General features: G+C 40.3%; 2 protein-coding genes across 2 annotated transcripts; both read left to right on the top strand.

Annotated features, from left to right (window-relative positions):
- Window positions 1–407: 407 nt before the first annotated feature.
- Window positions 408–6,481, top strand: LOC139216328 (MICAL-like protein 1). The gene is made up of 15 exons (XM_070847422.1): window positions 408–595; window positions 1,081–1,129; window positions 1,342–1,483; window positions 1,822–1,910; window positions 2,036–2,178; window positions 2,488–2,631; window positions 3,003–3,134; window positions 3,565–4,108; window positions 4,217–4,339; window positions 4,572–4,698; window positions 4,837–4,927; window positions 5,042–5,115; window positions 5,566–5,680; window positions 5,780–5,826; window positions 6,022–6,481. Exons 1-15 carry the CDS (start codon window positions 432–434, stop codon window positions 6,144–6,146), a joined length of 2,109 nt encoding a protein of 702 aa, XP_070703523.1. The 5' UTR covers window positions 408–431; the 3' UTR covers window positions 6,147–6,481.
- A 441-nt stretch (window positions 6,482–6,922) lies between these two features.
- On the top strand, window positions 6,923–9,029 carry polr2f (RNA polymerase II, I and III subunit F). Its single transcript, XM_070847695.1, has 5 exons — window positions 6,923–7,033; window positions 7,217–7,286; window positions 7,428–7,558; window positions 8,120–8,191; window positions 8,372–9,029. Exons 1-5 carry the CDS (start codon window positions 7,014–7,016, stop codon window positions 8,460–8,462), a joined length of 384 nt encoding a protein of 127 aa, XP_070703796.1. The 5' UTR covers window positions 6,923–7,013; the 3' UTR covers window positions 8,463–9,029.
- Window positions 9,030–12,049: the final 3,020 nt, after the last annotated feature.

Below are 12,049 nucleotides of genomic sequence, written 5' to 3'. Positions count from 1 at the left end.
TGAGTTAAATTTACACTCCTTCTATCAAATCGACCCCGAGTCATCGGATCACTGCAGATGTTTGGACGACAGTTCACTACTTTCAGAAGCTCGTTGGTGGTTTGTGGTGAAAAGCGACATGGTTCTGCCGTGAGTGAGGGAAATCGTTTGAGACTTAAGTCGTGGCTGTAAACAATGAAACAATGTAAAGTCGCTTCACATGCGCAGTCACCATCGTTTTTACTTGACAAAGCCACATAAAAGGGCATTAAATAACTTCCTTCCTACTGCTTCACCAACTTGATGCCCATGTTTGGCTGCAGGTTCTCTGCAGGGAAAAGTAGTTGACAAAGGTAGGAGATGCTCGCTTCCTGTTTCCTCTGCAAAGCGAAACCTGCCCATCTTTATTTGATCAGCCTTGGCTGATAAAGTGCCATGTTCACTCAGCCCTCATGTCAAATATCTCACAAGGAATGGCATCACCGAGGGCTTTACGAGAGTGGTGCCGCGCCACATGCGCCTGTTACCCCAACGTGGAAATAACAAACATGACAACCTCATTCAGGGATGGACTTGCATTTTGTGCCATCATCCACAAGCACCGGCCCGACTTGCTGTAAGTAGACCAGTAGTTTCATAGAGCTGTGCAAAGTCAGGCGCAGCTAGACGGTCATGACAGTGAGGTGCATTGTTTCCTCTGCAGCCCTGACTGCATTTGAAGGCGTGCAGCCTGATTTGGATATTTCTAACACACGCTATGTCTTATTTGTCTTCTGGGCAAAATGATTGACTAACATGCTGTCTAATCTGGAGCAGAAGACGACCTTCACACTGTGTTTAGAACTAATCTGCTCCCATTTGCTTAATCTCTCTCCATCTCTTTACTTAACCGTTTCTCGTCCAGTGTGATGGGATTAGTTGATTTGTTTGTACCTTTTTACATACAGAGATTCAACAGGAATCATCTCATCTCTGATCTTGATCAGCATTTTGCTTGTGCAGCGCCTTATGTCCGTGGAGTCTCAGGGAACTGGTTTATTTGTGGTTTTGTCTTTCCATAATCAGTAAATCAACCTCTCTATTTTCCTCACCTGCCCCCAGAGAGTTCCGCTCCCTCTCCAAAGAAAATATTTATCAAAACAACAAGCTGGTGAGTTATTTCCTTACACGATTGCATGCAATCTGCAATGCAAGCATGTCTCTGTCATACGTGTGTTTCAGGTATATTTACCACGACTGACAGAATAGTCTGCAAAACAAACTTCTTGGTCGTTTATATTCACACAACTCCCCTTCTTACAGTCGTCCACCTCTTTCTTCTCTGTTTATCTTTGTTTGTATCTTGTATATTCTGGTCTGTAGGCGTTTGAGGTTGCAGAGACAAAGCTGGGCATCCCTGCACTGCTGGACCCGAAGGACATGGTTTCCACCAAGGTGCCTGATTGTTTGAGCATCCTCACCTACCTTTCCCAGTACTACCACTTCTTCAACAGGAAGTCTTATGGTGTGTTTAGTTTAATCTCTTGTCTGCTTTATCAGATTTATTCACAGTTACTTGAGGCAAATCAGCAAGCAGAGGTTTGCAGTCTTACTCACTTTATTAAGGTCCATGATTATTGAAGGACGCTATCTGGTTTTTAAGATTATCTCTGTGATGTTTTGGACAAATTCAGGGCCCTCGAGGAATTAGCTTTAAGCGGCACCTCTCTTTTTCACCTGCTTTAATACGAGGTGCACTTTAATCCTTTATTCTTCACATCATGTGAATGTAATCTTCAGACAGCCCGCACCTCATTTTCACCTCCAATATCTCCATTTGCATGTCTTCTCTTGACTTTGCAGCAGGTCTACCCAGTTTGAGGTCATCACATGTCACTGCCTTGAATAATCTCGAAATAAGTAAAACTCCTGAGGATGTGAAGCCCCTGAAGGTAACTGTCATTTTATTTGTCATTCATTTTAATGTACATATAGTCCCAAGGTGAACACACCTTATTTCTCATCTGTCAGCTGCTGGGTTAACAGTCTTAGTCGCTGGTTTCTCTTCTCTTTTCAGACCTCGACTGATCTTGAAACCATTAGAGAAGATCGTTTATCCAACACGAGGCCACGAACAGTGTGCAATCTGTGTTTTAAGCCTATCCACCTCATACAGAGACATTTGATCGACGGAAAGATCTACCATCGCAGCTGTTTCAGGTAACAGCAGCGTATCATCATTTTTTGCTTCTATTAGTTCCCAGATCCAGATTTATCCAGACTGATCCAGTCGGACCGCAGTTGACGCATGAGAATGCGTTTCAAATGACCACTGTAACCATATTTGACATTCCTACTCGCATATGCTTGTAGCTGAAGACATCTATGTCTGTGACCATACAGCTTAAGAAGAGGACAGTTTTTTAGTTATTTAGACATCAGTGCAGGTTGGTCATGGGATGATCTTTTTTTTACTGTTGTCATGTGTTGGATGCTTTTACAGCAGCACATTTCGTTTTCGTCTTTCAGGTGCAAAGTGTGCCGCAGCACTCTCTTACATGGGTCTTACACACGGGGAAGTGATGCTGGATCCCTGATATGCACTCTCCATGTAACAGACAGAAAAATCATCCGGGTTCAGCTGAATCAGCAAACGGAATCTACTGAGAATCAGTCTAAATGTAAGATTCAGGAAAGTTATTATTCTCTGGGAGGATTAGCTATCACCAGCATTCCTCATTACGCTAAGACAACAGAGTCACAGGACAGACTGGTTTGTAGAACAACAATAACGGAGGGCAAGGAAAGGCAGGAGAAGAGCAGAGAGGTGAAAGACAGAGAAAACGGAGACACTGCTGGACTGAAGAGCACGGTAAAGAAGTCAGCGGCTCCTCACCCTCCGCCACGCAGCGCTTTAAGCAGGGCTGTCGAGGGAGCTGGAAAAGCTGGAAAAGCTGGACCTGCGCCCACTGCTGGAGACGGCAAGATCCAACAGGAAGCATCGAAGACTCAACAGCTCTCTGACGTCTCCTCACTTTGTGCAGAAGTGAAAGAAGAAAGTCGTCGACCGGTTCCAGCACCCAGGCGAATGTTGGACTCTTCTGCAGCCGCTGCTCCTGTATCAGGGACATCAGGGACCAAAGCCTCCCCGACAACAAACAGCTCCCATGTTGCAGGTAAATAGGCCTCATATTATTCTGCTGACATTTATTTCTTTCTCTGTATGCATACATGCTCGTCTCTTCTCCTTCGTGACTGAGTGAAAATAATTTGAGAAACTTTTCCTTTGTCTTTCTTTGCACAGGCAATTCATCCAATCAAAATAAATGTTCACCCAATCCATCTCACATGTAAGTGTGCAGAAGAAGTCTGTTTTCTGCCTGTCTTTAGCACAAATCTCAAGCAACCTCTTATAAGCAAATAACATTAAATCTTAATGTTGGGGAAATTTTAAACAAAACATAAAAGGAGCTTTATAAAATAATCTGATTTACCATCATAATAGTATAGTTAAAGTAGTATAATGATAATATCTAATCAGACGTTCTTCCTCATTTGTGGAGTCATCTCTTAAAGCATCTCTCGTCTTTCCCCTCGTACCACCAGCCCAACCAGTGATAGGCCTAAGGTGAATATCAAACATCCGTGGTTGACCATCATCCACCCCGGGCCCTGGACCCAACTGCCCCGCGCTCCGCCTCCTTTGCCTAAATCTGTCTATTCTACACAGAATGCATGGTACAGACCCAAAGAGCGTCCTCAAAATCCATTTAGAGAGGAGGAGGAGGAGGAGGAGGAGGAGGAACGACCAGATAAACCCAATCCACCTAAGAATCCAGATTTCAGAGGGGCTGCTGGAGTTGCGGACACAGTGGGCGCTTCAAGTGAACCAGTTGGAGATACTAGTCAGATTGGTACATCAGAACTGGATGAAACTGGAAACACAGGAGGTTCACTCGTGAAGCAGACTGAAGCAGCAGCAGCAGCAGCAGCAGGGCCGCATGGCTTTTCAGATGAAGCACAGGGTCACGTTTTATCAAGGAGTCTGTCTGTACCAGCAATCACATCTGCCCGTGATCAGAGTTCATTTTTGCTTCATGACATGACAGAGGCAAATGAATCTGATCAGGTCATATCATGCCAAAGTAAGGTATGGATAAACATAACTGTTGACTATTAATAATGAAATCTAAAAAACTAAAATACTTGATTCATTGAAAAGGATGTTTTTATGGTTCCTGTTACTTTTCATTTTCAGGCGGCCTGCAGAGAGAATCCTTTTGATCGAAAACCTGCCATGGTCAAATCTAAGAGTTTTCAGACGCTGTCATCTAAACAGGCCTCTGCTCCTGGACACGGCTTCCCACTCATCAAGAGGAAGGTACAATGGCTTAAAAGACGATCAACTGTAAAAAATAACTCAAAACCAACGTTTATGCTAATTGGTATGTGTATTGTAATGAATACATATCGGCACAGATTGATTAGATGGATCATTAAGTTGAGTACAGAGTGACTGAGTGATTATTTTAGCACTCATCACAAGTTTCAGTCATTACTTGTCAATTGTTCTGCAGTAAATTCATACTTTAGTCTCATATGTTGCCTGACAGGTGCAGACAGAGCAGGATGTTTCTACAGAAGGCCTGCAGATGGAGATGAGCGAACTGGATAAACATCTTGAGGCACTGGAACAAAGGGGAGTCCAACTGGAGAGGAATCTGAGAGACAGCCAGAATGGTTCATCATATTGTTTCTACTAGTTCAAGATAAAATTATTTGCCGGCACAAAATCTCTATTTCTGTGAATTCAGTGTGCAGAAGTCCTGACTGTGGAATAGAGATGTTCATATCTCTGGCCCCAACGTTTCATTTCAGAAAAAGAGGAGGGACAAATGCTGATGGAGTGGTTCTCTCTTTTCTACAACAGACATGTTCTGATGCGCAAAGCTACTGAGCTGGTTCATCTGTAAGTAGATTGATAATGATTTTGCTGTTTACTCTGCATCCAAGAGCTTTTGTGAGGGTTGCAATGTGTGTGTTTTTTTTTTTTAATGACATTTTGTGTTGTGCCTTTTCCCAGGACAAAGCAGCAGAAGTTAGAGGAGCGACAGGCAGATGTGGAGTACGAGCTCAGATGCCTCCTTAATAAACCAGGCCAGTGTGTTAATATGTGCATCACTTTTTCAGCCAACATATTTGACAGTAATAACAAGTATTTATCTCAATGCTGATCACTAGGGGGGCATGTAGTCATATAATTAACAGGCCCAACCATTCCAGCTTTCTGATTTATATATAAAGAGCTTCACTATTAAAATCGCACTTACACACTTATATATGATATTTTTCATGGAAAGCTACATTACTCTTAACAGAAGATTCAGAAATGAGTAAGGATATTTCTAAAAGCAAATCGTTTCAGGAGTTTAAATTGTCTGCTTCTTTGAGTTTTCTCATCTAACGTAAAACTTTCATCGTTTATGAGGAAATAACAAATAAATCTGGAGCCTCAGTGGGTGTCGTTTCGTGAATGTGATGCAGTATAAATGAGTGACTTTGTTTTGTTAAATGTTGCACACCATTCTGAATCGTCTGCGCATTCAGATGGTGACTGGAGTCAGGAGGATCGGGAACAAGAGCAGCAGATGATGGATGAGCTGGTCGCCATTATCGACCAGAGGAATCAGATCATCAGCAGCTTGGATCAGGACAGGCAGAGGTGCACAGGAAAAAAACAACCGATACATCATACTTCCAAATTCATAGATTTTTTTTTTTTATGTTGAAAAGTATAAATGCACTTTGTTTTACTCATCAGGGAAAGAGAAGAATGTGTGCTTTTAGAAGCCATGAATAAGAATAAAGGTGAGAGAAATTACTTTCTATATCAAAAGTTCCCCCTATCCTATAAAATATCCTGTAAAATGTGTTTTCTCCTGCCCATGTCTTACTTTCCTATCTGCTTAGGATTTAAAATATAATTCTACAATAGAGTTATGCTTGCTTACAAAAAATTGTTGAAAATGATGACCCGAGTTTTCCTGCAATATCTCTCCTCAGAGGTCCAGAAAGAAGGACTAAAGGAGCTAAAGAAGTCAAAAGGAAAGTTCAATCCCACAACGGTTTTTAAGATGCTGAACCACAAAACAAGAAGCACCAAAGACTCCGTGGAAAAAAACACCTGAGATACTCACAAGACTGCAGGGACTCAGAGACGGCTATAAAATGCTATAGTAGCATGCTATAAAAATGATCATGACATGTAACCATTTAATAATTCTATGTTGAAGAGCAGCTCAGTAGCATAGACAAAAAGAGTGAATCATGTTTCTCAGTTCATATGATTCAGCAGCATCACTATACATTTTCTCATCCATGTTTTGTTACCTGCGCTAACTTCTATATGCAATCAATATTTTTTTTTAAATCTTTTTTAGTTTATTACATGTATGTAATAATACCTAAACTTATACAAGTGTAATAGTTGTTGAAGTATGTAATAAATATTTATTTCGGAACATTTTATGTCTTGTCAGCAGAATGTTGTATTTTCAATCATTAAACAACTGTTATTTCAAACTGTTTTTCTTTTTCTTCTTTTAGATTCTAGTTATCTACTCAGGGGATGTAAAGTTATAGAGAAATTACCCTGACATCCCTGATGGTTTCCAAAAAAATCAGCACATGTAACAAAAGTAAGGGAGTCCATACTGTGTGTGTTAGTCTAAATGAGTGAAATGGGGCAGGAAGGTGGACTAAGACGCTGCCAACTAATTCACTCCCCAGTGAATTAGACAAATAAGATTTACCACAGTCTTTTTTATTTTTATCACACACAGACCACAGAATGCTAGTTTAATAATGTTTCCCTACACATTATTTTATTGAATTTCGACAAGCGGAACGACAAGCAAATCCTTCTTCTGGAGCATCCGGAATATTTTCTAACGCACCGACGCTACCGGAAGTGGCATGTGGACATTGACAACAAAAAGTGTGTCTGAAATTTTTACAACAGTGAGGATTCACACGTACGAGCTTCAAAATAAAACATGTCGGACAACGAAGACAAGTGAGTAAAGACGCCTGTGACACGTTATGTCAGGCTGTATATTTACTAACGTTTGAATACAACGTGTTAACGTAATAGCTAGCTAACATTTAACGTTAGCGGGTTAGCTAACAGCACTGCCCGGTGCAGACCTATTCTGGATATATTGTCTGTACGATAACTTATTTATTGTCAAATCTGTAGCTTCGACGACGGAGATTTTGACGATGCCGAGGAGGATGAGGGATTAGATGACCTGGAAAACGTGGAAGATGTGAGTTCGCCGTTTAGTTATATGATAATTGGCTGTTTTAAAAAGGATAAAACAGATGTTTAGCTTGTGTGTAGCTTATCAAGCCACTTGCTAATTATTTCTATTTGTTTTAGTAAGTCCCAACCTGCTTTTTTTTCGCAGGAGGACCAGGAGAATGTGCAGATCCTGCCCGCTGGAGAGGGTCAGCAGGCCAACCAGAAGAGAATCACCACACCGTACATGACCAAATATGAGAGGGCCAGAGTTCTGGGCACACGAGCTCTGCAGATAGCGTGAGTGTATTATTTTACACTTTGTTTTAATGTGTTGACTTAGACACTGTGACCTCAGTGTCCTGGGTTCAGACATGGCCCCTGACTGATTATACCTGTCTTCAAACAATTACAATTACATTACATGAATAGGGTGATGGAGGTTCCAGTACAGAGAACAGAGACTCATTCCTTTGCTTGTGCTTTGGTCTGCTACTGTTTGGATATTGTAAATATGAGTACGGCTACGCCTTAGGAAACATGATCCATTAATGCCCCCTCCTATTTTGTCATCATATTCATTTACTATTAGTACTTTGTCAAAACTACCATGTGTGTGAATTTCTTCCAAATGTACAGACAGTTATCCCTTATGTCATAGTATATAAGTGTATGTTGACATTGAGATATTAAGTAAAATGTATTGTGATATTCCAGTGTGTCAGTATTTCCCAGATTTGACTTTAAAACTGTGACAAAACAATTTTGAATGCAACTTTATTAGTTAGACTGTGCTACTTACACATTGACTATAATTAAGCATTTACTATACCTGTCTGTCTGCTGACGTATTTCCAACAGGATGTGCGCACCAGTCATGGTGGAGCTGGAGGGAGAAACAGACCCTTTGCAAATAGCAATGAAAGAGCTTAAGTAAGTCAGAATTGTGCCATATGAACGATCAATAATGCTTTTTAAAATTATATAATGAGTGCATCTTTTGTTTCTTTTTGTCATTTGCTATTTAAATAGTAGGATAATATTCTGTGATTTAGAGCTTGGCTGTAGATCTCATTGTCGTACCATAAAAATTAAGTTTATTCCTTCCAACAGGAGCAGGAAAATCCCCATCATCATCCGCAGGTACCTTCCTGATGGGAGTTACGAGGACTGGGGCTGTGACGAACTCATCATAACTGATTAAACGACTTCTCCAACCTGCACTGACAACACAATATATGGTGGTTCACACCCACCATCATATCAGGTCAGTCAGCCACACAAAACCAGAGACTGATGAAATTATCATCCACCTCAATCTGATCCACAAACATCTATAACATCAGGTGACTCTGTGAGTCGGTGAAATATGAATACGTGAAATGTACTGAACAGACGCAGAAATCACAACTATGTGTTACTCACAGATTTATATATTTATATTTCCAGTGATTTGACTTGTTCCATTCTCTAGTTGTCTCTAGTTACTGTAGTTAAATTGAAAATTGGAGTCTACCATACTTTTTGTTTTAACAGCTGTATTATAAGTTAGAGCCACAAGGGGGAAATGTAACTCACATCATACGTTTACTTTATTATTATTTTTTTTTTTTACAAAATAATCCTGTGTTTTAATTATTCAACTTCTTGTTTGAAGGAGGGAGATGATTAGTGTAAGAGAACAGTTTTGATGTTATAAATAAACTCCACAAGGGGGAAATGTAACTCAAATCATACGTTTACTTTATAATTTTTTTTTTTTTTTTTTTTTTTTACAAAATAATCCTGTGTTTTAATTATTCAACTTCTTGTTTGAAGGAGGGAGATGATTAGTGTAAGAGAACAGTTTTAATGTTATAAATAAACTCTTTTGTATAAACGACCATGTCTCATCCATAACACGCATAATAACAAACACTCAGCATTGTTTGTAATGAGTTTGAAGTTATACTTAATGTTAATGTTTGTGTCACAGGGGTTTAACGGAATAATTATGCATGCCTGAGAAAGTGGGATGTTTGGGTAAACTGTGAGCATTATTTAGTTGCCCTGAAACAATAATTTGTCAAACTGTTAAATCACATTTCAGGTCTAGAGACAATGAAGCAATGCTTCCATTGAGAAAACTACACTCTCCTTTGTTTAAACAAAGTTTGGTAAAGCTCATATTGTCCAGTGTAACATGTGAAATATTTCCAACTTCAGATTGTGCAGTTCAGCTACAGCCAGCTCACAGACACAAATGCAGCTACACAAATTGTTTAGTACTAGTCAGCAATATGTCAGATTTTTGGCACATTCATTGCATCAAACCCTGAAAAATTATGTTGTTAGTAATGGTGCGATTACCATACGCTTAACTTTAGGAGCTTTATGAGCCATGATGGACAATTAATTGTCATTATGCCTTCTATGTCTCCCCCTCTTCCTCTACAAACATTCACATACGCACAAAGCAGCCAAACAGTCACTGTATTGTTTAGTGAAAATGGGTTGTTGCCTCAGCAGAAAGAGGGCCAGGGCGTGCTGAAAGATAAGGGGTGGCTGAAAGTTTGTGAGAATGCAAGGATTATCAACTTTGTTACAGAGGAAGGTGTATGATGATACTCCAGCCTCCAGTGAACCGAAGTGTTTTGTGTGTGTTAATGCAATATGCATTACATGTGTAAGAACAATCTACTGTAACTAGAGACAAAACAGCAAAGATATAGTCTGCCCCCGGTGAAAGTAAAGCTAAGAGGTTTGTATCATTATGTGCTCATCTCTCTCGCAAACATTTAAATATTATCAGGGAAAACCAGTTTGTACTGGTTTCTATAATTGTGTGTAGCCACAGTCACGTTATTAATTTCTGGAAAACTCAGTTTTTTGATTGGAGGAAACGGTGCCTCGGGGTGACCCTGCACTCCTTTCATGGGGCGGATGGGGCAGCCCATGTGACACTCACCAGCACCAGCCACAATGAGGCCACCATCAGGTCGCCCTCAACCCAGCTGAGGGTACGACTAATATCCTCTGACTTGTTCTTTTTACTCTCTACGTTCCACTTCATTCGCTTGTCTTATCTTATCTGCTTTTAGTTTGTCCTTTTCTGTAGTCCTTGTATCTCTTTTGTGTTTATATTTACTCACAGTCTTGTGGTTTTGGAGGAAACACCTTTTATTACTGGAGTGTTTTTCCGGCTATTTGTTGATCTTTGATAACTATCAACTGGGATTTTTTTTTTTTTCTCATTTGTCCCAGTTCAGTGGAGTTATGGTCACAACATATGTTGCCTAACAGAATAAGATCAGTTGAGTGCTCTGTAATACACGAGACCTTCAAAGTATCCGCATGTCCCGGAGAAACAAATGCATCCCTTGCAGATAACTAACATGCTCTGTGTCATATGTTGGCACCTGAGCTGACGGCTTCATTAACTGTCTGGGAAGGTCCCATATCGGCAGCATGTGTCACTCCTACTGGTCCTGACATCTACTTTGACAGTTCGGTGCTCAAAATTCACTTCAACAGAAAAATCGCTCTATCTATGTCTTCTCTGTGGCTAGCTCTCTTAACTTTTGGAATGTTTTAATCCCGTTACAACTCAAACCTGCAAAAGTGAGAGAGTTTTTTTTTTTTTTGAGTGGATGGGGTGAGTGTGGGGAATGAGTGGAGGAGGGTAGGTAGAGGGGGTTGCAGGGTCTATGTGCAGAAAGAGTATGAGAGTCCCTTTGTATCCTGGTGAAGCTACAGGCCAGGCAGTTATGGGTAAGGCTCCCTCATTGCCCCGTTTCCCTCCTCCCCTAGCTCCCCTTCAATGGCCCTCTTTGTCTCTCCAAAGTATCACACAGCCGATTAAAGAGAGGGAATTAGGAGTCAGGCTTAACCCGCAACACACACGCATACATACACACTATAACAAACTTGAAATATGCATATAGGCATGCACAACCAATCGTAAACCCATGTGGAGCTAGATTAGTTCAAGTTCAGGGAAACTTTCTGTCGCAGTAATCAGCTATAGACTAGAGTGCGTGGATGTGGATCAGATGACACTTCTGCTACTGTTGTAATGTAACACATCATCCCCACACTCTCATACACTACCTGCACACACACGGCACCGTCATGTTCAGTTTACCTCTGCTAATGGTCACTGATGGACTGCTGTAGCTGTGAGCTGAATCCCGGCCAAATAAAGTGAATTATCCATTAGCTGAACACATTATGTGGAGAATGTGAGCATTGGTTGAGTCACTACCATGAAGACGTGCTTTTGATCATAAGTTTTTGTCAACTTCGTAACAATAGGAACATTTTTATAAACATGTTGCTGCTATAATGTAGCTGTTCTTCAATCTGAGCCGTATTATGTATGATTTCCATCTTTAGTTCCACTGTAAAAAAAAAAAAAAAAAAAAAAAAAAAAAATGTTTCAAGAGGCAGACGTGTATCAAAGCAGAAATAATAGAGCTTTATTTCAAATGAAAGTCAAAGATCATTAGTCATCATCACATGTTTAGGCTTGTGTTGCTGTGTTGTGCTGGCAACAGTTATACAAGAGCAGAAAATGGCGGTACCAGTCAAAGGCTTTCTTCATAAAAGAGAGAAACAAACAGCGCGAACAAACATTAAACAGATATAAATAAGAAATGAAATGCAACATTACAGATATTTCACATATAGCAACAAGGATGTTAAATGAGCTCTGCTTTTATGCTGGAGGTGAATGTTTAAATAAAAATTGGCTTTAAGCTTCAACGGACGTAGTTAAAACAAATTGTGTTGCATGCATATGATTAAATGAAT

The sequence above is a fragment of the Pempheris klunzingeri genome, chromosome 17, assembly GCF_042242105.1.
Source record: "Pempheris klunzingeri isolate RE-2024b chromosome 17, fPemKlu1.hap1, whole genome shotgun sequence".
NCBI classification, from domain to species: Eukaryota; Metazoa; Chordata; class Actinopteri; order Acropomatiformes; family Pempheridae; genus Pempheris; species Pempheris klunzingeri.
The sequence above is the reverse complement of the archived record's forward strand: the minus strand, read 5'-3'. Positions and strand labels throughout refer to the sequence as shown.

What these genes read in the sequence shown, in the direction of transcription:
- LOC139216328 (XM_070847422.1), top strand. Translation starts at nt 432, where the DNA reads ATGTCAAATATCTCACAAGGAATGGCATCACCGAGGGCTTTACGAGAG. An exon ending in TCATATCATGCCAAAGTAAG is followed by an intron (nt 4,109 to 4,216) that starts GTATGGATAAAC and finishes TTTCATTTTCAG; the next exon opens with GCGGCCTGCAGAGAGAATCC. An exon ending in TCTGAGAGACAGCCAGAATG is followed by an intron (nt 4,699 to 4,836) that starts GTTCATCATATT and finishes GTTTCATTTCAG; the next exon opens with AAAAAGAGGAGGGACAAATG.
- polr2f (XM_070847695.1), top strand. Translation starts at nt 7,014, where the DNA reads ATGTCGGACAACGAAGACAA. An exon ending in ACACGAGCTCTGCAGATAGC is followed by an intron (nt 7,559 to 8,119) that starts GTGAGTGTATTA and finishes TATTTCCAACAG; the next exon opens with GATGTGCGCACCAGTCATGG. An exon ending in ATAGCAATGAAAGAGCTTAA is followed by an intron (nt 8,192 to 8,371) that starts GTAAGTCAGAAT and finishes TCCTTCCAACAG; the next exon opens with GAGCAGGAAAATCCCCATCA.